This window comes from Gossypium arboreum, chromosome 9, assembly GCF_025698485.1.
Source record: "Gossypium arboreum isolate Shixiya-1 chromosome 9, ASM2569848v2, whole genome shotgun sequence".
Lineage (NCBI taxonomy): Eukaryota > Viridiplantae > Streptophyta > Magnoliopsida > Malvales > Malvaceae > Gossypium > Gossypium arboreum.
In genome coordinates, this window is record NC_069078.1 from 74,814,698 (window position 1) to 74,837,913 (window position 23,216).

The 23,216-nt window shown below is 31.9% G+C and overlaps 3 protein-coding genes and 1 long non-coding RNA gene across 6 annotated transcripts; 3 read left to right on the plus strand and 1 right to left on the minus strand.

The window, feature by feature from the left end:
- Positions 1–184: 184 nt before the first annotated feature.
- LOC108454172 (glycerol-3-phosphate dehydrogenase [NAD(+)] GPDHC1, cytosolic) lies at positions 185–3,444 on the plus strand. Its single transcript, XM_017752522.2, has 5 exons — positions 185–1,666; positions 1,855–2,076; positions 2,392–2,639; positions 2,814–2,953; positions 3,100–3,444. Exons 1-5 carry the CDS (start codon positions 1,009–1,011, stop codon positions 3,221–3,223), a joined length of 1,392 nt encoding a protein of 463 aa, XP_017608011.1. The 5' UTR covers positions 185–1,008; the 3' UTR covers positions 3,224–3,444.
- A 2,731-nt stretch (positions 3,445–6,175) lies between these two features.
- Positions 6,176–7,316, minus strand: LOC128280506 (uncharacterized). Its single transcript, XR_008270595.1, has 2 exons — positions 6,970–7,316; positions 6,176–6,726 (listed from the first exon to the last, which is right to left on the minus strand). It is a non-coding gene; the product is annotated as an uncharacterized LOC128280506 (long non-coding RNA).
- A 6,711-nt stretch (positions 7,317–14,027) lies between these two features.
- On the plus strand, positions 14,028–15,835 carry LOC108455816 (uncharacterized). 3 transcript variants are annotated; one of them, XR_001866830.2, is made up of 6 exons: positions 14,028–14,205; positions 14,699–14,741; positions 14,827–14,918; positions 14,990–15,089; positions 15,359–15,485; positions 15,604–15,835. XR_001866830.2 is itself a non-coding variant. In XM_017754367.2 (5 exons), the coding sequence occupies exons 1-5, from the start codon at positions 14,140–14,142 to the stop codon at positions 15,660–15,662; spliced, it is 360 nt and encodes a 119-aa protein (XP_017609856.1). In that variant the 5' UTR covers positions 14,032–14,139; the 3' UTR covers positions 15,663–15,835. The 3 variants fall into 3 exon arrangements, 1 of the variants encoding a protein (XP_017609856.1); XR_008270666.1 differs by having other exon boundaries at positions 15,359–15,436; XM_017754367.2 differs by lacking the exon at positions 15,359–15,485 and having other exon boundaries at positions 14,032–14,205.
- Positions 15,836–18,487: 2,652 nt separating this feature from the next.
- LOC108454507 (UDP-URONIC ACID TRANSPORTER 1) lies at positions 18,488–23,075 on the plus strand. The gene is made up of 4 exons (XM_017752989.2): positions 18,488–19,073; positions 20,613–20,716; positions 21,659–21,887; positions 22,605–23,075. Exons 1-4 carry the CDS (start codon positions 18,609–18,611, stop codon positions 22,749–22,751), a joined length of 945 nt encoding a protein of 314 aa, XP_017608478.1. The 5' UTR covers positions 18,488–18,608; the 3' UTR covers positions 22,752–23,075.
- The last annotated feature ends 141 nt before the right edge of the window (positions 23,076–23,216 follow it).

The following is a 23,216-nucleotide window of genomic DNA, read 5'->3' on the forward strand; positions in this document are numbered from 1 at the left end:
TCATATTATCCCATTTAAGCTAAAAGTCCCCAATGCTGAAAATTAAAAAAAAAATTGATAATGCAGCGGAGGAGGTGAATGGAGATGTCATAATGGTGACATTTTGATTAGTAAGATTGTGAGATGTAAAGAAGTAAAATCAATAATATTAAGGTGAATAAGTCATCCAATATTTATGTAATGACGGTTGGCATGCAACAACCTTTAATGCAACTCCCAACTCAAATCAATCACGCTCTTCTCAACTGTCACTCATCAATGCATCTCTCTCACCATTATTATTGATCACAAACCCAGCTTTCACCATTTCACTCATCTGTTTCATTTACTTTAGCATCAACATTCACACATTCTTACTTTGTGTTTGCCTTTCTTCCCTCTTAAGTAAATGCACTTTGAAATTAACCATGCTGTAGTAATTAAACGAAATCCTCTACTTTATTTGTAACTAACAACACCCAAAAAGCCAAAGGTTGGTCCATATTTCATTGACAATTATTTCTTCTTCTTTGCCCGCTTGTCTTTTTCTTTTTATTTATTATTCTATCTTTTCTGTTGAAGCTTATAGTTGGGTAGATGAACAAACTCTAGACGGAGATATCAATGTTTTGTTTTGTTTCCTATTTTTTTGATTCTATCCTTTAGCTGCCTTCAATGAACTCCAACTGTTTAGATGCATTCATTCTGATGATATTGTTTTATATTGGAACTCTGTACAAGAACAATTTCTAGAACGGGTTGGTATGAATATCTATAGGGAGTGAGAAAAAGTTAGCTCTGGTTTTGGTACAAGAATCCACCAATAAAATTTTATTCTTATTCAATCATGGAGAATTCAACATGTTTTTCCTTGTTTCAAATAAAGGCTGTTTAGTGCGGTTTTAGGAGAGCAAAAGCCATATAAAATCATTAGGTAATTTGGCAAATTTTCCATGATCCTTTTCTACCTCACAACATATATCCTACATCCTTAGAATCAGAGAATTGGGTTTTCTTTGTTGGAAAAAGATGGTAGGGAGTATAGACACATTGCACCGGAGTTTGAACTCAAATGGATCTTTTTACAACTTTAATGGTTTGGAGGAGAAACTTGATGAGCTTCGGCACCTTCTATGCAAGAGTGATGGTGATCCGTTGAGGATTGTGAGTGTGGGAGCAGGTGCTTGGGGAAGTGTGTTCGCAGCTTTGCTGCAAGATAGCTACGGGCAGTTTCGAGACAAGGTTCAAATCAGAATATGGAGGAGGCCTGGAAGAGCAGTTGATAGAGCTACCGCAGAACATCTCTTTGAAGTGATCAATTCCAGGGAAGATGTATTGAGGAGGTTGATACGACGTTGTGCCTATTTGAAGTATGTTGAGGCTAGGCTAGGCGATCGAACACTATTTGCGGATGAGATTTTGAAAGATGGGTTTTGCTTGAACATGATTGATACGCCACTTTGTCCTTTGAAAGTTGTGACTAATTTGCAGGAAGCTGTTTGGGATGCCGATATCGTGGTAAACGGCTTGCCTTCCACCGAGACACGTGATGTGTTCCAAGAGATCAGCAATTATTGGAAAGAAAGGATCACTGTGCCTATCATTATCTCTTTGTCTAAGGGTATAGAGGCTGCACTGCAACCCCTTCCTCATATCATTACCCCAACACAAATGATTAATCGAGCAAGTAAGACTTCCTCTTCAATTATTTAATATGCATTGGTGAAGCAAAGCAAAATTTTCAATTCCAGATGATATTGTTACTACTTTCACTTCCAGACCGCACAACCGATAGTCGAGTAGGATTCTCTGTTTCTTCTCAAGTAAATCTTTTATCTGTCCTGTTTTTGAGCTTTATGCGTATGTTCCTTGCAGCTGGAGTACCTATAGAGAACATACTCTATCTTGGGGGACCAAATATTGCCTCTGAGATATACAATAAGGAATATGCTAACGCTCGAATATGTGGAGCCGAACAGTGGAGAAAACCCCTAGCAAAGTTCTTAAGACAGCCCCATTTCATTGTATGGGACAACAGTGATCTTGTCACTCATGAAGTCATGGGCGGCCTGAAGAATGTCTATGCCATCGGAGCCGGTAAGTACCCCTGTATCTTTCGGCCAACTAAGTTTGTATAATAGACCACAACTGGTGCACCAGCATATTTGCAGTGATTCTTTTACCCATCCCATTGGCTTCCTTCAAAGATTATATACTATTTGATTTCCATGGAAGTAATGGTGAACAAATTTGGTTCATGATAGGTTAGACATCGTTTATCTGCTTAAGAAAGAAACTTTGAAGAAGCTAAATCTTTAATTTATATTTAAGATGGATGCAAATAGGAAACAATCTAATCATTCGAGTTCAAAAGGTATACTTGATAATGACTTTCAAGTTTGATTTTCTCAGGAATGGTAGCAGCCCTGACCAAGGAAAGTGCTACTAGCAAATCTGTGTATTTTGCACATTGTACATCAGAAATGATATTTATTACCCATTTGTTGGCTGAAGAACCAGAGAAGCTGGCAGGCCCTTTGCTGGCTGACACTTATGTGACATTGTTAAAAGGTCGTAATGCATGGTATGGCCAAATGTTAGCCAAAGGAGAACTAAGTCGAGATATGGGTGATAGCATCAGCGGAAAAGGAATGATTCAGGTAAAAAAAAAAAAATGCTTGTTAAACATATATCTTATTCTTCAACTGTTATTTAGTAAGTGCAATTGATGACTTTATGAGAATGTGGCAGTACTTCAGGGTTATGACTCTAAATTGAATCTATCCATTATACTAATGAAGAACAAAATTAAACAAATGGTAATTGTTTACCAGGGAGTGTCTGCAGTAGGAGCATTTTATGAACTTCTGAGTCAATCGAGCTTAAGTGTGTTGCATCCAGATGGAAACAAGCCTGTTGCCCCTGTTGAGTTGTGCCCTCTATTGAAGACGCTCTACAAAATTCTTATAACAAGGTAGCTTCATATTCCTCATACAACAACTTCAATTTTCAGCTACAAATATCAGATAACATGTCTCTTTGACCAATGTGTAGTGACATGGTTATGTATGAGGAATAAGTCCAATGCTAAGCTTGTGGTCATGTATTTTGAATGTTTAGGGAGAAGACGGCTGAAGCGATTCTGCAGGCACTGAGGGATGAAACCCTGAATGATCCTCGAGAGCGCATTGAGATTGCCCAGACACATGCATTCTATAAACCTTCACTTCTAGGCCAGCCTTGACAAGTTTGATGCATACCAAGATTTCAAGTTTAAAGGGAACTAATCATATGGAACCAATTGTTTCAGAATTCAACATGGTGTGTCATTGTCATAAATATAGAGTGCTGCCTTTATCCGAAGCTCCATCCATGAAATTTGTCTCAGTGAATTTTTTTTTCTTTTTTGACAAAGGGAGCATTTTTATGTTGTGACAACAAGAATGAAAATTTTTATAGCGAGAATCACGAGAATTTTAATTATTCCAACTCTTGAATTTAAAGTCAACAGCAACTTTATTTTTTCTTTTACCCTTTAGTTAAAAATTTTGAATATGAATTTAAAATTGTTTTAAAATTTTAATGTCAACATGGAAATATATCTCGATTATATTCATATAAATATGTTTATATTGTTTGTTAGGTTGAGTAATTCAATTTAATAGCTTTTAGTTTTAAATGTAATTATGGAAAGTTTAAATTGGTTAAGAGAACAACTTTAAAAATTAGTTTAAAATGTCAAAATTTTGTATTAATCGATATGGGTCGGTACAAGTTGGTATTGAATGAAATAGGTTGAAATATATTGAAATAGCCTAAACCCATTAAAACATTGACAAAAATGAAACATAAATTATTTAATATCAGTTTAAGATGGAAATGATATGTACCGATCGATACAGCCAATACCGGTACGATACCGACTACCATAATCTTATCTTATCAGTCCATATCCATGTCCATGCACCATATAGCCATCAATGCCATTCATTCCTCTTAGGCTTGTCAACTTCAACTAAATAAGACAGGCAAAATTGCCGTTCTTCTACCCAAAACAAATCTGAAAGCAGTCCTAATCTCATAAGACCCACTTGCCACTTGCCACTTGCCACTTGCTTCATTACATTCCTTGTATGTTAACTCCTTCAAGTGCCAAAATAGTCCTGCCAATATAGTATAGTTATAACATACAGTATTTTGTAGTATTTATAAACTCAATTATACATGTATGCATCAATTTCAATTTCTGTCGGTCAAATTTTGATATAATAACAATATACATACATTCAATTGTACAATTGCTTTTAAAATGAATTATAATAGAAAGATAATAATTAGTAAAGATATTAATTATATATATAAATTAAGTAATTAAAATTATTAAAATTATATTTAAAATTAAAAATTATAATATTAAATTTATATATTTGTTGATGCGTGGTTTAGAATTTTGTGATTAAGAATTATTTGTACCGTAGTGAAGATGTCGAGAACTACCAAAAGAGATTTGGTAAGGACAAAATGTTCGGGTTCCTTTTTAGGGGGAAAGTTTTAGGCAGTGAATTTTTAAGAAAACTATCTATAGATCCTAGTGAAAGTATCCGTACTTTATAGGATAATTGGTAGGGTTATGAGGTTTTTTTTATGACATGATTAGATGAGGGAAGCTACATTATAGGTAGCTAGTGGCAAGGTGTTACAACATGCATTGAAATGTGACGCTGTGATGGGAGAGGGTTTTGGCAAATTTTCGGCAGGATACAAATGGTTCCCTAAGTAGGTGAGCTATTGAGTCGATGAGCTCTTGAACTGGGCAAATTCCTTAGATTAGCGAGGTGCTGGAAAACCCACAGTTGAAGTAAAGGTTATAAAGGCACATTTTCAAGGCAATTGGGTATATGCTAGGGGGTTAAGTAGGTTGTTTGTTTTGGTGAATAGTCCTGAAAGAGGAGGTAAAAGTGAGCACGCCTGAAAAGGTAATCGAAAAAGCAAACTTGATAAAATGTGCGTTAGGTCTAAAAAGGCAAGTGGGGTGAGCACATTTGATACAAACCTTACACTGAAGAAAGAAACATAATGGGCGAGCGTTAGGCTTGGAGAGGCAATTAAGATACAACGGTGTAGCTAGGGGGATTGGTGGGGACCATCCTCCTGGTGGAACATCGGTATGTCTCGTGGCATAGCGAAAAAAAAAATTCAACGATCATTAACCATGGATTTATGTACGATGAACGAATCGAGTTAAAATAAAGTCAAAGAAATACTTTTTCAATCTGATCCCCTTTCGATGTCGATATTGTTTCAGCCCGATCCCTTTGCGATGTCGATCCCAAGCCCCAACAAAATCGTCTCAGGCACTGCATAGTTCACCCAATCAAAATAAACAGCAAAAACTCTCTTAAACTTTTTAGAGAGAAAATTCAAAACAACTGCTAGACCCTCTATTTGTTTTTTGGTAACCAACACTCTCTAAGGGATTCTATTCCTTTTATTAATTTGAGCTAATAAAAAACAGAATAATTCCCTTTTATTTTTAAAGAAAACTATGGAAAGTATCAATACATTATATTCTTTCCAAAAGAACATTATCTTCCATAATTTTTATCTTTGACTGAAATTATTATAACTATTTATTTTAATAATTTGGTAAACTATATTCGATTAATATTTTATATGAATCAAATTCATATATTAATTTTAACTATATTCTCTATTTATATACAACAAGTTTGTACATATAATATGTTCAATATTTAACTATTAAATTAAATTGATTCAATAATTAATTTAATTCATGTGACAACTAAACACAATATCAACTGTATTTTGTTCGCTTCAACCATAGGGTGCGACCCTGTAGGCTATTGTAACAATAGTAGCAATACTAGAATATTTCTAATGTTACAAGTAATGAGTAACATCTAGCAATACATCATTGCTACCCAAGTTACAAGAAGTCGTGATTCGACATAATCTTTCTATGATAAATTTTCATGTATTATATCATTTTATCCTTTATATCTAGATCGGACACAAGTTATGGAATAATCACACTTGTATAGTCTAATCTCATATTTATTGATACTCTAAGTAGACTATGATAAACAAATAAATGTGATATATCATATTAACTTATTTAAGCATGATCATGCATTTCTAGTTTCACTCCATAAAGTGGCTTAAGATATTACTCCCATTATGTAGGAGGGACAAATCATATATTGATCAATCATATCCCACTACATAAATTGTGACATACCCAACATCAGTCTTTATAGTACAACATGTTACGGTAGACGTTTGGCTGTATCAAAATATACAACTCACGATGTTGGGACAATGATGATCTCAAGTTTGAAGATCATATATATAGTTATCACGACGAGTAATGTTGTGATTAGTACATAATAATCTAAGAAACATACTTGTAACAGGCCTATTTTGCCCAGCCTAACCCCAAAGTAGACAACCAAAAATATTCCAAAATAAATATTACCTGTCCAAAGTCCAAAATTCAAAGCCCAATTACAATATCAAACCCAAACCACAACCCAAAATCCCTAACCCAATTCCTATTAGCCCAATAGGCCCAAAAGACTAAACCAACTCAGAAACCCTAAGGTTTCTGAACCTTTGTAGCGCCGCACCCCCCACATGCCTTGTCAGCACGTCCAACGCCCGAGGCTCGACTCCTCTTGTTCCTTTGTACCGAAATGGAAGCCCTCGCTCGTTGACTTTTCCCCTAACCTGCAAACAATCCAAAAGAAGAATGGAAGTAGCAACACGCAAAGGCAGACAGAAGAGAAACAAGCAAAAAGGAACTAGCAATAATATTTATTTGGCTATAAAAGCCACGAACCGATGAATGTAATTTTTTTCGAAAAAGAATACAAGAAAAGCAAACACGAGATTAATAAAAAAATTGAAAGGTGCTTTTTTTGCTCTTTTTATTTTATTCGAAATAACTTGCATAAGTAATAAAGATCTTACCTTGGTTCTTTTCTTATCACCGTCAAGGATATCCGGTAACTCAAACGTCATTGCAACCCATTTAGGTTCCGATAAGGCCAGAAACGCAACGAAGGCGAAGATTTTACTTCGCGATTTACCAACTTTTTTTTTCTTTTCTTTTTAGATCTAGATTTCAAAATATTTTTTTTTGTTTTAAAAAAGGAAGAAGAGGGGAAAGGGGTTGAAAAGGCCCCCCTTTTTGCAGCTCCGGCCACCGGCCACGGCGGAGCCGCGATGGAGGCCGATCAGCTTCTTGGACGAAATTTGGGTTAACCCAAAGAGAAAAGGGGAGCCCTTTTTTGTTTTTTTTTTTAAAAACTTTGGTGAAAAATGATTTTTTTAAAAAAAATTGGCCTTTTATAGAACAGCAAAACTGCGCTATTCCATTTAGCCTCCCCAGGCGCCAAAACGACGTCGTTTTGGGAAAGTCGACCCGAACCCGACCCAACAAGCCAGAATTCGCGTGTTTTGGGTAAAAATAGGGTATTTATGCGTATGACCCTTCTACTCTTTTATGGTTTTGCAATTAAGTTTATTTTATTTTTTAATTTTTCCCTATAATTTATTTTGACTTTCAATTTAGTCCCTCTTGATGCTATGCGTTTTGGGAGGGTGGGATATTGCCCATTTTAGTCCTTCCTTGTTATTCGCGCGTCCAAATCGGTCCTTTTCTTTATATTTTTATTTCGAATTCGCCCCAAATTTCTGTTTTAAATTCAATTTAGTCCTTTTTTAGTTATTTTTCTATTTTATTATTCAAATTAATTTATTTATTATTCCTATCAACATTATTGTTATTATTACTATTATGATTTCTATTATTATTGCTATTATTATCATTATTATTATTATTATTATTATTATTATTATTATTACTGTTATTATTTTTACTACTACCATTATTATTATCATTATAGTATCATCATCATTATTATTGTCAAAACTAAATTTTTTGAAAAGGAGTCGATTTGGTTTTGAAAACGAAAAAATGAGAGTTGCCACCAATCCTTTTTTATGAGGTGTGATCGGGTCACATCGAAAAGTGGTCATTTTCGATAAACGGCTTGATTTATTAAAACAACGATTTTGATCTACGAAATTCGAGAAAACAAGTTCGGAGATCAGTTACATACGAGGAAGGGTTAGCACCCTCGTAACGCCCAAAATTGATACCTAATTGATTGATTAATATCATAATGTCGAATGTTGAAGATTTGAAAAGAATTAAAATACGATCCATTTTTATTAATGTTTGTTTTGAAAAATACTTGAGTTAAGTTGAAACGAACATCAAAGGCCTACTAATCCCGATATAACAAAATATCACATCCCGTAAGTTAGGATGCGACATTTGAATCCTTGGGAATAAGTTTGTCTTTAATTTTTATCTACAACTTTGTGTATTTTGAAATCCCAAAAGGATATTTGGCTATTAGGTTTAACAAGAAAATCGGAACCCTGTAAGTTAAGGTACGATTTCTTGAATTCCCGAAACACGAAATATTGTCTTATTTTGAATATTTTCTTCTTCTTTTTTTAATAATAACGAGTGCAACCTTTAGTAATGTGCGTTTACTTTGTTTGGAGTAAAATAACGGTCTATATCGAATAAATATGTTGGAACTTAACACACAATGCGATTACATGAAATAAAATATAGTAATGAGCATAAAACAATAATACATCAATACAATATTATACAAGTGAATGACAATGATATGAAAATATGAATGAACAAATTATAATACACACAATGGAAAAATCACATAACATATGTCACTTAAATACCAACATTAATAACCAAAAGAATGAAATAGATAACATAATACCGTTTAAAAATAAATAATGAGACAATTTTAAATAAATACATAAAAATAAGTTTAAAATAGATATTATAAAAAGCAATTTAAAGTGAATAGTATAAAACAATTTAAAATAATTAATATGTAAAACAATTTAAAATAAAATAAAGCAACTTAAAATAAATAATATATAACAATTTAAAATAACATGTTGAAAGTCTAGAATAAATAATATGTCAAAAGAAATTTAAAATAAATGACATGTAAAAAAAACATATGAAAAGTTTAATATAAATAATATATAAAATCTTAAAATTAATAATAATAAAAGGTTTCTAATAAATAACAAAGAGAGAATTTGAAATAGTTAACATATGAAACTGTATAACTAAATAACATATAAAAATTTAAAATAGATGATATATATATATATATATATATATAATAGTTTAAAATAACTAATATAAAAAATTTAAAATGGGTAATAGTTTGAAGTGGTTTAAAACACAAAATGTGTGAAAATTTTAAAACAAGTGATAATGGAACAATTGAATATAAGTAATATAAACAAATCTTAAAATAAATAATAATAATAAAACAGTGAATGAAGGAATGAACGACCAAATAAATTTTAAATACAAAATAAAAGCATAAATAAATAAATAAATGAATGAATTTATAAATAAATGAATAAATAAAAGAAAACATAACAATACGCATGAAATTCTATGAAAGGTTGAGATTATAGGAATAAAGGATTAAATCGAGTTTTAAAACGAAATTTGGAGCCTAAATCATAATAAAGATAAATGAATAAGTATAAAAGGGACTACACTGAGAATTAAACGAAATTTAGCAAGATAAATGGTAAAAATAAAAAGAATAAGGGACCGAAATAAAGCGCGCTGAAAGAAACAAGGACTAACAAGGAAAATTTTCTCTAAGTTTCCTGCACACCATTCAGCCTGACAACTTGATGGACCAATTTGAAAACAAAATAAAACCAAATTGTTGAATTTAAAAGAGAAAAAAAAGGATAAGGCATGATTAAAACACGTGCAAAGGCCGGAAATTATTCCCAACCCTTTATACGCAACGTTTCAACATGGACTAAAGCGCATTAAAAATAAAATTATGAGCTAGATTTAAGAAAAAAATAAAATAAATGAAAGGGCATGATTGTAGCGTACACAAAGGCGGAGGGACCTCATGCACAAATATCCCAATAATTGGAAACACACGGATCCTAACTCTTATGCGGGTCGGGTCTCGGGTCATTTCATTAAAACGGCGCTATTTAAACTATTTAAACTATTTCCCAATAATTGTGAAAGCCTAAGTGAAGCGGTGTTGTTTTACAAAGGCTATTTAAACTTTTTTTTTTTTAATTTTCATTTCTTCTTTACTTTTAAAAAAAAAAAAGAAAGAAAAGGCCTTCAAATCCTCTCCCCCTTCTCAGTCTCCAGTCCAGGTCCGGCATGGCTCTAGTGAGCCTCGGCCATGGCTTCGCCGCGGCCTTTCGAATCCCCTCTTTTTTTTTTTTTAAATAGATTTAGGCTATTTTTTTTAAAAAAGGAAAACACAACAAAAAAATGAAATAATGGTTGAATAGCAAGGGGAGAAAACTCCCGTCTTCGCTGCTCCTCCGACCCTCGTCGAAACCCGAGTGAGTTTTGTGACGTTTGGGTCACTGGAGGTTCTCAACCGCGACAGAGAACGAACCACGGTAAGATTGTATTATTATTTATGCTTTTATTTTGAATAAATAAATAAATGAGGCACCTTTGAAATATTTGGTTCTGATTGTTTCTTTTTTTATTCAAGAGTTCTTGTCTAAAAAAACAATACAATCTAGTCTTGGGGCTTTATAGCTGATTTGATTTTTCTGTTTAGGCCTCTGTTTCTACTGTTTCTATTTGCTTTTTCTGCTTTTTGCTGCTTTCCTTTCTTTATTGTGTTTGCAGGTCATATAAGGAGTTAGTGAGGGCAAATTTTGTCATTCTGGTGTAAGGTAGACAGAGGGGCTGACCCTCGGGCGACGTGCGCGCCAAGGTCGCACATGGAGGCTGCGGCGCCTAGGGTTTCCTTTGGCTGAAAGTGTCTAGGCTCTGGGCTATGTTTTGGGCTAAGGTTTTTAGTTTTGGGCCTGCAAAATTTGGGCTTTTTATTTGGGTTATTTGTTTGGGCTGATGACTTATTGTAAATGACTTGATATTTGGACTTAATTATTTTTGGTCTATTATTATTGGTAATGGGTTGGTCCATTTTTGGCTTTTATTGCCCCGGGCTAAATTGGCCTATTCCAATTATTTTTAAGTCATTTCATTCAATGTTTCTTTATTCATATGTTTATTAGTTTATTTTCAATTTAAATTAAATTTTCACTAGAATTTTCTTTGTTATTTCATTTATTTTTCCTTTATTATTTTATTTATTTATTTCATTTTATTTTGTTTTTGTTCTCATTATTATTTGTCTTATTATACATTTATTCATTTATGTCTTCATATACCGCAAGTTTATGTTATTCGTTATTATTGTATTTATATTATCATCTTCGTTATTATTATTCTATTACGCATATCACTACCGTAATTCATTTCCCATCTTACCATAAAATCATGTTACATTTTATCCGATACACTAAAAATTTTGTTTTCAATAAGCAATACTCCGTGTTTTAAAATTTGAAAGGTTGTTCCCTAACTTATGGGGTTTCGACTTTCTCGATAAATCCAAATACTCGAACATTTTCAATGCATTAATTTTTAAATATTCTCGAGAATTAAGAAAAAATCGTAATCTAACTTAAGGAATATGATTTCTTTCTAAAACCAAGATAATCGAACATTTTTCAAAATTAATAAATTTTTGGCGTTTATTCTCGTTTCAAGTATTTAAGGCATCGTGTCCTAACTTATAGGACGTAATCCTTTTCCTCGATTAACGTGAAATATATCCCTTTTTTGTAAAAATTTAATTAAACAATGTTTAACAAAAGGATCATATTTTTTTCAAATTTTTAATTTTCGACATTAAGACACTAATTAATCAACGAGATACCAATTTTGGGCGTTACGAGGGTGCTAATCCTTCATCGTGTGTAATCGACTCCCAAACCCATCTTTCTAAATTTCATAGACTAAAATCGTTGTTTTAATAAATCAAACTGTTTATTGAGAACAACCACTTTTCGAGGTGATCCGATCAGACCTCATCAAAAAAGATTGGTGGCAACTCCCTTTTTTTTGTTTTCATTTTCAAAATCAAAGTCGATCCTTTTTACAAAAAAATGGTTTCGACAATCTCATAGCAGGTCAGTTCAACATGTTTTTATCTAACACATACTCTTGTATTGATTTTGACATCCATATGTCAATGACAACACTTTGTCATCAATCAACTACACATTAGTCTCAACGCATTATTATTATCTAAACCCACAATAATACTTAATTAAAAACCTTTTAAGAATAATCATATTATTCTCAGGACATTATTATTAATCAATTTATTTACACACACAAAAAGAAACTGAAATAATAATGACATGCATTATATTAACAAACTAGGTAAAAACGAGTATGTGATTACATTCATTTCATGATTGGTCTTTGGGCATATTCTAACATCTCCCCCTTTCTCCCACTAATTTTTTAATATCTTACTTGGTTTTTTATAATTTTATTAAAAAAAATGCATATTTATGTGTTTGGGCCCTCAAAGTTTTCAACTTCTCACTCAACTTTTGACGTTTTATTTTGATATGTTAAAAAGTTATCGTTCAACATTAAGGGTAGTTTAGATGGGCGATTGGGTGCGGTGTGGTACGTTTAACTTACTTTTTGTGTCACTACTGTTTTTACACTAACTGCAGGTAAATACATCGCCCATCCAAACTTACCCTAAATTTATTAGATAATGCATATTTTTGTATTTGCCCATCCAAACTGATTTTATTTTTTATTTTTTATCATTTTCCCCATATGTGATGACTTTAATTGAAAAAAATTAGAGGTCGTTAATTTTTTTATGATTTTTATAAAATTTTATAAATTTTATTTTTTACTATTTTTATAAAAATTCTAATTTTAATAAGTTTTAATTTTTTCATATTTTATTAAAATTTAATAGATTTTCTAAAATTTATTGTTTATTATTTATTTTCTAATTTTAATAAGAGCTATGACTTAATTGCTTTTTTGAAAAATTTTGAGGGTCTTTTGATGTATTTTGAAAGTTCAAATACTCAATTGAGTGAAAAAAAAGCGGGGGCCTAATTAATTTTTTTGAAAAAATTTAAGGGTATTTTTAGAAATTTTGAAAGTTTAAGTATCCAATTGAGTGAAAAAAAAAGTAGGGACCTAATTACTTTTTTTGAAGAAGTTTAAGAGTTTTTTATACATTTTAAAAGTTTAAGTGAAAAAAGTTTAATTTTTTAAAAAATTTGAGTACTTTTTACACTCTTAAGCGGTTTTAAAATTAATACATTTTTATTTTAGAAAAAACAATAGTATATTCTAACTTGGAGGCTCTATGATTAACACATCAACTCCCTGTTATTATGAAATTCCGTAAGCCATGCGTTTTTGTAATCAACATTTCTTTTATTAACTCTTTTATAATTTGGGAGTATTATATGATAACGTCATTTTCACTTTTGAATCAAATAAATAATTCCTTTTTGCATTTTATATATTTCATTTTAACACATTATAATTTAACTTCTCTTTTTAACCTTTTCTTTTTGTAATTCCATTTTTTAAAAATTTAACTTTATTTCATTTAATTTTATTATTAATTGTTACGAATTTTTTATTTCTTTCAATTTAATCTTTGATTTGAAGTCTTAATTTATTTAGATTTAATACCTAAGTTCACTTTTGATTTTTATAATTAGGTCCTTATGATTTGGGTTTTAATTTCTACTATTTTCTTACTTTAATTTTTTAGAAAAGCTTATTTTATTTCATATAATTGTTATTTATTAATACTTCACATGTTTACCTTTTTTTTAACTATTCGCATGCAACATATATCATAAGAATTATAATATATAGTAATTTATTTGTATTAAATTATAAAGAACAATGATTTCGAGAATGATATTTTAATTTTTGAACATATTATTTTTCAAAGGTTATTTAATTTTTAAATATAATTTAAAATTATTAAAATATAATAAAACAATGCATGATACAGGTATAGAAAGAAGTGTATGTGTATACTGTATATATGCCAAAAGTTCCTCCCGTATATTGTATAAAATGTTCTTTAGGAAGCGTGGACCATCTCTTAATAGAATAGAACCACTAAATTAGGGTTTAAATCACAGTTTTAAGTTTCAATGAAGCCAACCATGGCGAGTGAAGAGCTCCTCAAACCCTTCTACCAGAGAGCTACCGAAGCCGAGGTTTTCATTTCTTTTCCTCTTTCTTTTTTTTTTTCTTAATCATTGTATAACCTTTTTTTTTTTTTTTACTTTTGCTAATAGAAATTCTATTATAGTGGGTTACTAAAGATGTTTAATTCTGCCATTGCTATCATTTTTGTAATCATAAAAATTGCCTTGGCCTGATTTATCCTTTTGAAATTCATGAATAAATTATTTTCTGCTTTTTTCTGTGTAGTTTTTCATTTGTGCATAAACTGGAGTTCTGGGTTAGCTATTTGTTCAGCAATGTCGATAGTCAACCCTTAAAATCACCTCACGGTTCTTACTGTTAATTAGTTTCTGAATTGTACCTTGTTGAATAATCGGAACTTTTTGAACTTGTTTTCCTTTGAGAGTCCTATGAATGCTTGTGATAAAATTGATATTTTCAGTATCAGTATATGAACATTTGGACTTTTTAATATTCCATTATGTATTCTGCTTACTGATGTGCTTGCTTTTCATATTAAAGGAACGGCTATCCAGACTAGAAGCTCTTCTAGCGGGCAATAAAGGTAATGGCTGAGGTATTCCACTGGAAGCTAATTTATGCTTACCTAAATTAGATTCTAATTAGATTACTGAATGTTGGCAATATAGATGCTGGAAATCAGGAACTTTCCCAGTTAATAAGTGAATTACAGGCAAAGTTAGAAGATGCAAATGCTGAGACACTTTCAGAGCGAGAAAAGGTAGTTGAAACTTTGTCTAATATTTTGTGGAAAACAATAGGATTTATAGCACGATGACTTGCTACTTGTAGGCTAAGAAGCTGGCCATGGAAAATGAAAAACTCAAATATCGCATTGCCCATCTTGTCCAAGCAGTTAAGGTGGCTGATCAGAAATTAGAGTGCATGAGAGGTAAGAATTGAAATTTATTGTGCTGGATATTGAAGCTTATATGTTATGAATTGTCCTAGAACCAGAAACCATATACAAGTAATTTTGGATTAGGACAACAGAAAGTCGATTACCTGTAGATCTAGAGTAATTAGACTTCTGAGATATGTTTATCCAAGAAAAACAGACGACTTTTGAGTTTATTGTCAGGGTTATATATCATAGCTTAGTTTAAATATATATATTGGTCTTACTTAGGCAAGTGTTATCTTCTGCACATTGTGCGACAGGAAAACATGCTTGAGTGTGTTTGACCCATCAATAATACTGCTCAAATGATAGCAGTGGTGTTCTTGGACAATGAAAAGGTGCAAAATGATCAAAACAACCAGCAATGGCGCTCCATGGATGTTTATTGTCAGAATTTATTTCCTTTTTCTTCATTGCTTTAGTGGTTGTTTTGACCATCTTGAGTTCTGATGTGCCATACATTGGTCTCAGCTTGTTAATACATACATTGGTTCAATGTCAACAGGTGATGTTTCCGAAGCAACAGCACAGACATCATCAAAATTTGAGACCATGAGATTGTGAGTTTGGACCATGAGATTGTTCACATGTTTCTTGTTGAAGTGGTCTGATTATACCTGTACAATGCAAGGCATCTGTAAACACTTTCCTTTCGGATTTCTATAATCATTTTGATTGATTGGTACTTAGCATGAACAAAAGGCCATGAATGAAAATGCCCTTTACTTTGAAATAAAGGTTTTGAGAAGTCCTCAGATATGTGGGACTTTCTTAGAAAGTCCTTTTTGGGTAATGGATGAGACAATACTGATGCAAACCAGTAAAAAAGGATATAAGATTAGGACTTGGGTCAGACCCTGGAGTCCATAAATAGGAAGTGTGTGGTAGGAACTAGGAATAGAAGTTGGAACTGATGAATGATACACTACACATAACAGTCTCTCTACTATATATTAGATAGCATTTTGATCCCTCTACTGAAAAAATGGCCAAATTGGTCCCTATATGTTAGTTGAGAGACCAGACTAGTCCCTTTGTTAAAATTGTGTCTCTAAATGTTTATTTTGGTCTTATATGCAAGGCATAATAATAAATTTAGCCTTTGACCCCTTTACACATTTGTTCAATTTGGCCCTGACTCTTTTAATTGTAGCAAATTAGCCCTCTACATTGAGTTGTATATCTGGATTTGTTGGTGGTCTATTCCTTAAATTTTATCAATGAAAAATTGATTTACACTTCTTAGAAATGCATTTAGGCTTAGAAGTAATAAAAAATGCATTTGTCAATTTAATAATTTGTTTATCATTTTTAAACATTAGACATTTGTTAATAAAATTCAATGGATAAATGTTATATTAATGAAATTTAAAAATATATATATATTAATATGACAAAGAAAGCTGTCGATGAGAATATAGAGTATTTTCTCAAGAGGATAAAACTTATCAAAAACGAATATTAGATTTCTGTGTTTTATATGAAGTTTAAGAAGAAATATTTGACGTTGTAAGTTACTTGATATATTAAAGTTTACTTAAATCATTAAAATATTTTTAAGAAATTTAGTATTGAATCACGGGCCATTCTGGAAGGCTTGTGCATAGCATGGGAGAAAGGATTCAGGCAAGTCGAACTTGAGTGTGATGATTCCCTTCTAGTGGAGATGTTGCTAGCCAGATGAGCTTACTCCAACGGAATTGTATCCCACGGTCTCAGAATATTGCCGTTGACCAAATGACTAAGCATGCGAATAATAGTAATTTACAGATTCGTTAAACTTAGTTCAAGGAATGCTTCATAAGGGATCAATAATTTAATGTAATCATCTAGAGTTGTTATTTTCTAAAAAAAAAAAAAAAGGTTTCTAAGAAATTTAGTAATTTCTGGGAAAATTTACTTTAAAATTATTTAATCTACTAAGAGGATTCTAAGTAATTACTGAAAACATATTTAATACTTGAAAGGCTACTTCAAATATTAAAAGGTTACTTGTAAATAATGAAAGGTTACTTAAAACATTAAAATAGTTTTTCAAAAAGAAAAGAAAAAGAAACATTAAAATATTTCTAAAAGTTAAATAATTCTTAAATTATGAAAAGTTTACTTCAACATTAAAAAGTTGTTAAGAAAATAAGTAATTCCTAAATTGCGGGAAAGTTACATAAAACAAAATATTTCTAAAAAATGAAGTAATTCTTAACTTGCAACTTGGTAATCCCATTTCTTTAGCATTTAGCTTTTCTTTTCCTCATTCATGCTTTAAATCATTTTCCTTTCTTTTTTTTTTTTTCTTCTAACGACCAAGTTTCTTCTACTTCAGAATAAGCTCAGGGGCTCTTTTTAGAATTTTCCTTTCCATTAAATTTCTATCGCAAATTAAAGAAAAATAACACAGTAGGTCCTTACCTAATTATAATATGTTCCTTCAACTAATTGCCTTTGTTTTCCTTTTTTTCAATTTCATTAATTGCTATTAACTTTTTGACGGTGTAGTAATAAATTTAGCTAATTTTTATATTTTCTATTAATTTGGGTATTTGAAAAAAGTACCTCTAAATCTACAAAATCCTGCCAAGAATACGAATAGAAAGGTGGTGGTGGTGAGCGCAGATCTCGGCTTAGGAGATTTAGTCAAAAGATTGATGAAGATGATGATATTTAGAATACAAAACTATATTTTAGTAAAATTGGGTTTTAATTTTTTATTATAATTTTTAAATATAAATAGAGTCAAATTAATAAAAAATATAAAAGTTGGAAACTAAATTTGTTATTACATCAATTTAAAAATTATAATGTTATATCTTTGTTTTAGAGCTAATAAAATTAATAGAATTAAACCATAAAAGATAAATATAATTGGTTAAGTGACCATTTTATAATTTTTCTAAATGAGTAAAAAAACCTTAAAAATAATTAAGTGATAAGTAGTATAGTTTACCTTAAATAAAAAACAAAAAACATTTACCCATCCTTTAGCGTAGAATACAATTATCATCTATTATTTTAAGAATGTTTAGGTTGTATATGAATGTATTTTGATTATTAATGTAATCATAGTTCTGATTATATTTATTTGGATGCATTATTTATAATTATAACATAATTATATTTGTATATATTATATTCTCTAAAATGGTAAGTGGTTATATTAAACCTTTATTATTTAATTAATAATAATTAAAATATTTTTATAATTAATTAGATTATTATAATTAAAAATTATTAAATATAATTATTGAATATAAAAAATAAATAAAATAATTAATAACTAACAAATTATAAAATTTTATTTAAAATCATTTAATTTTTTAATAAATAGTTAACTCGAAAAACCATTTAAAATTGTCTTTTATCGAATATTTTCCTTTAAAAATAAATAAATAAATAACCGCAAAAGCCAAAATTTCCGTTGAAGCTCAAATGACAGCTTCTTCTTCTGCTGCTGTTTTTTAATCAACAATAGATCCAGCCCTTTTCCCTTCCACCCTTCCAAACTCTAGAAAAATGTCATCAACCCAGCAATCCTCTTCAACAAAAAAGCAAACCCTTTTCATAGCTTCACTTATAATCCTATGGTACTCCTCAAACATTGGAGTTCTTCTCTTAAATAAATTCTTACTTTCCAACTATGGTTTCAGATTCCCAATCTTTTTAACAATGTGCCACATGTCAGCTTGTGCTTTTCTCAGTTACGTCTCTATTGTGTTCATGAAACTTGTCCCTCTTCAACCTATCAAATCCAGGCCTCAGTTCCTAAAGATTGCAACTTTAAGTGTTGTCTTTTGTGGTTCTGTTGTTGGAGGTAACATTTCCTTAAGATACCTCCCTGTCTCTTTTAACCAGGCTGTTGGTGCTACCACACCCTTTTTCACTGCCTTATTTGCTTACTTCATGACTTTCAAGAGAGAAGCTTGGGTTACTTATGGTGCTCTTGTTCCTGTTGTTGCTGGGGTTGTCATTGCTAGTGGGGTATGTTCCTTTTTTTTCGGTCTTTTTGGATCTTTTAGTGATAAGATGAAGAAACCTTCTACTTTTATGTTTGGTTAGGTTCTTTACGTAATTTTGTCTCTCTCTTTTTTTTTTTTTTGTGTGTGTGTAAATGTGTATGAAGTGGTGAGATTATAGATCTGAAATTGTATTACTATTGATGTTATTTGTCTATGATAATTAGTTGTAAATGTATGCTGATCTCTGACTACCATAAATCATAAGGAGTGTATAATATAACTGTGAGAGATTAACGATGGTAATGCATTTGTAATTTAAAATTTAACCAATTAGTCCATATCGGCATAGATGATTAATTAGTTTAATAAATTGAAACAATAGGAACCAGCAAAAGCTTTGTAGCTTTTACGTTTTTCGTTGTCTTTGACGTAGACATATTTCATGCTGTCTTTGTTCTGTAAGTCGTAGTAAAGCTGTATGCAGTTTGCATCAAATTGCAGCTAGAAAGCGAGATATCTTGAAACTATGGAAATTCGTTCAATCTGAAGTAAAAGTAGATGTTGGTGTAGTTATGCTTAAGTTATGCATGCGGTATCTCAGAACTCAGTTATTGATCGCACTTGTTTAATTTGTATATCCTTTAGGATGGTCTTGTGCCACTTGTGATGATAAACTATAGATGTACAGCTCATCTCATTAGGCCAAGAACTCCAACTGTAACATTTGTCCAGCACTAAGCCATTCAGAGTGTAATTCAATATCTTGATAATAATCTGCAACAGGTGTGCACTGAAAGTGTAAATTACTTCCTTTGTAATAGAAGTTGCAATGTCATTGGGACCAATGTTTCTTTATGCGAGATACTGGCTGCATAGTGATTAGCCGTATTGACCGTATAGCTTTAGATTCATAACTAATACAAGCAAACTGGCTTGAGAATTTGAGATTTCTAGAAGAGGAAACAAGTAGAGAAGCAAAAAACAATCAAACTGGCTTGGGGTGTCCACTCTGTTTACAAGTAATTCCTTCTTTGATGTATAATTGACCACCACATAGAAGAACCTATTGTTGCAAAATCTTTTGGCTGCATCATGTTAAACTGTCTCCCTCCCTCCAATCTTCCCCAAGAAAATGAAAAAGAAAACAAATGAAAGAAGATCGTTCCACCTTGGACTCCACTATATTTTGGGGAGGAAAAGGCAGGTTTATTGCCCATGTTAATACATTTCTCTGCTACACTAGCATAGCTATGGCCTATTCGGGCTGCACCATAGTGACGTTTCTTTACTGTGCTTAAATACAGAAACCATTGTTTCATTCCATAATGCTGTCTAAATATGTTTGGTCAAGTTTCCAAATCAAGTTTTGTTGGTCTTTGCACCTTGTTCATCAATTCATGCTGCAAAATTGGTGGCAAAGGAATTATTCTCAAAACCCTGTCATTCAGTTCATGATTTGTTAACTAGGAAAGAGACAAAGAGCTCTAAGTAACTTTCAGCAGTGCTGGGCTACCTTTAATTCTTCCCTAAAAACTTATTTGGTTAATGAATTTTATGGCAGGGTGAACCAGGTTTTCACTGGTTTGGATTCATTATGTGCTTAAGTGCAACTGCCGCAAGGGCCTTCAAATCTGTTCTTCAGGGCATTCTGCTTTCTTCTGAAGGGTATTAACAGTTTTATTTTTATTAGTTCATCATCTGCATTGCCACATTTCTTTGTGCATTTCAGTGCATATAGGTTTTATTTTGTCCCTCCTCTCTTTTGAGCATTGGGAATTCTCTTGTAATCTCTTGGATTTGCACCAAAGTTAAGTTGCCTACAATTTCTGTTAGTGAAAGACCATGTAGTCAAATGCTGCAATTAAGTTTATTTTTTACTGTCATTATTTAGTATTTCAATCTTTTAAAGGGAATATACTGTCATGAGGGGTGCATTTCTTCCATGTGTCCCTTACAGATATTATATTTTGGGGAAGAAATCAGGTTAAATGGAGGAAAACTTTTGAAAGCCTGATTTATGGGAGAAAAAGTGGCAAAAAAATAAAAAAAACTGACATAGGATTGTGGAGTTCTTTTCCTCTCCTTTCTTAAATGTAGGACTGCATAGATGGTAGCCAGCTTTCCTGACGAAGAGGACATTGTCAACTATAACCATGAAAAGAAAAACTTTCCACCGTTAGTTTCTGTCTAAATTCCAACTAGAAAATGACATGAAAGTAGACCAAAAATGGGTCTTTGTAATTGTTGACAACCAGAAGAAACATTGCATTTAACATACCCTTTATCTTCAAGTTAAGCGATTAGTCTGAGCAAAAGTTTGGACCTTAAATTTCTTATTATTTCAATTTCTATTGGTGATGATTTGTAGTAATATAATTGTTTGCATTAACATCATTTTTTCTAATGTGAAAAAAACTCATTTCCAAATAAGTCTTCCTACATAAGTGCCAAAGGCTTTTACTATCATCTGAAAGTGAGTTATGGATGCCTAATGTTTCTGCTTCTTCCTATACCCCCCATCAGATTGTGTCTTTCTCTTGTATCCTACAAGCATTTCTATTTGTCTTCCCCTCTTAACAGACCTGCTTGTGCGTTTCATTCTTACAGAGAAAAGTTGAACTCGATGAATTTGCTACTCTATATGTCCCCAATTGCAGTTCTAGTTTTAGTGCCTGCAGTAATTATAATGGAGCCCAATGTGTTAGAAGTCATCTTATCCCTTGGAAAACAACACAGATACATGTGGCTGCTTCTTTTCATTAATTCAACAATGGCATATTCAGCCAACTTGTCAAACTTCTTGGTGACTAAACATACAAGTGCATTAACACTCCAGGTTCAATATCTTCTGCCTTCCTCTAGCTTAATTTTTTAATATCTATATCTACGGATTATAGTAGTAAATGTTGACTTTCAGCACTAAACAATGTCTCACGTTAATGTATCTAGGTATTCTCATCAAATTTGATAAACTCATAAAAGAATCTCACTAAGGTGATGTCAGTAACTGCTTTATATCAATTGCACAAGTAGAACACTAGTATAGCTATAATATTTGGCTTATATAGATGAATAACTTGTGATTGACTTTCATCACATTACACAAATGACTGTTTCACCATCATTTATACTTTCCTGGAATGTTGTAGGTTATACAAGTTTATTAGCAAGTATCATTTCGTAGTCTCGTTAACAAAAAAAAAAAAAGGCTTTGATTAAGTACTGCATGCATGCTTTGCTTTCAGTAAGCCTTTTGTTGCATAGGAGGTAGATGTCCTTTATTGGATGTATTAAGGGATCTCGGAGTCCACATTCATGCCTTCACTAATGATCGAGTGTGAGTGTTAGACTTAAAGAATAGCATACTTAAGCCCTTTAAATTCTCTAGTGGCCAGGAAAGGAATCACAATAGAAAAACTATCATAAGCGTTCACATAGCTGGAAGCTCAACCAAAAGCGCATCATTAGTTGGACATTCCTCTTTTGCATTTCACCAGCAATAAAATGAAATTTCAGCTTGTGCTTGCATTTTGTCATCTGATATTGTGGTCAGGTGTTAGGCAATGCAAAAGGTGCTGTGGCTGTTGTCATCTCAATACTTTTGTTCAGAAATCCTGTAACAGTTGTGGGCATCGGTGGTTATACAATAACTGTCCTTGGTGTTGTTGCTTATGGAGAAGCAAAGCGTAGGTTTAGATAAATGACATGTCACGTCACATTTTACCGATATAAATTCAATTTAGTGGACCTGGGAATGTTGTGTTTTCATGAAAGAGTATAGTGAAATTTAAAGGGCAGATTCCTAGTGAATATGGTATTTTGTAGAGTACTTTAATTGCCTACACATGCATGCCTTCCCTTGTATTGTGTTCTTACCCTTATTTATTTGGGGAGACAGGAGACCTTCCCATTTTTAGCTTCTTCCAGTGTGCGTAATGTTAAGAGGAAAATATGTGTTTTCCATCAAGCTCCCTCCCATGTTACCTATAATAGTTTATGTAATTGAATAGTTCTTTCTCTCGAATTAGTTGGTGGAGTCTCGCCTCTTTCCTTTTGAGCTTTCTATTTGAAATAAAGCACGAACCTCCATCCTATCCATGGGCCTCCGCCTAAATTGTGAAAGCTCTATTGTTGTATATAAAATCCGAGCTGGGAGTTTGCCCAC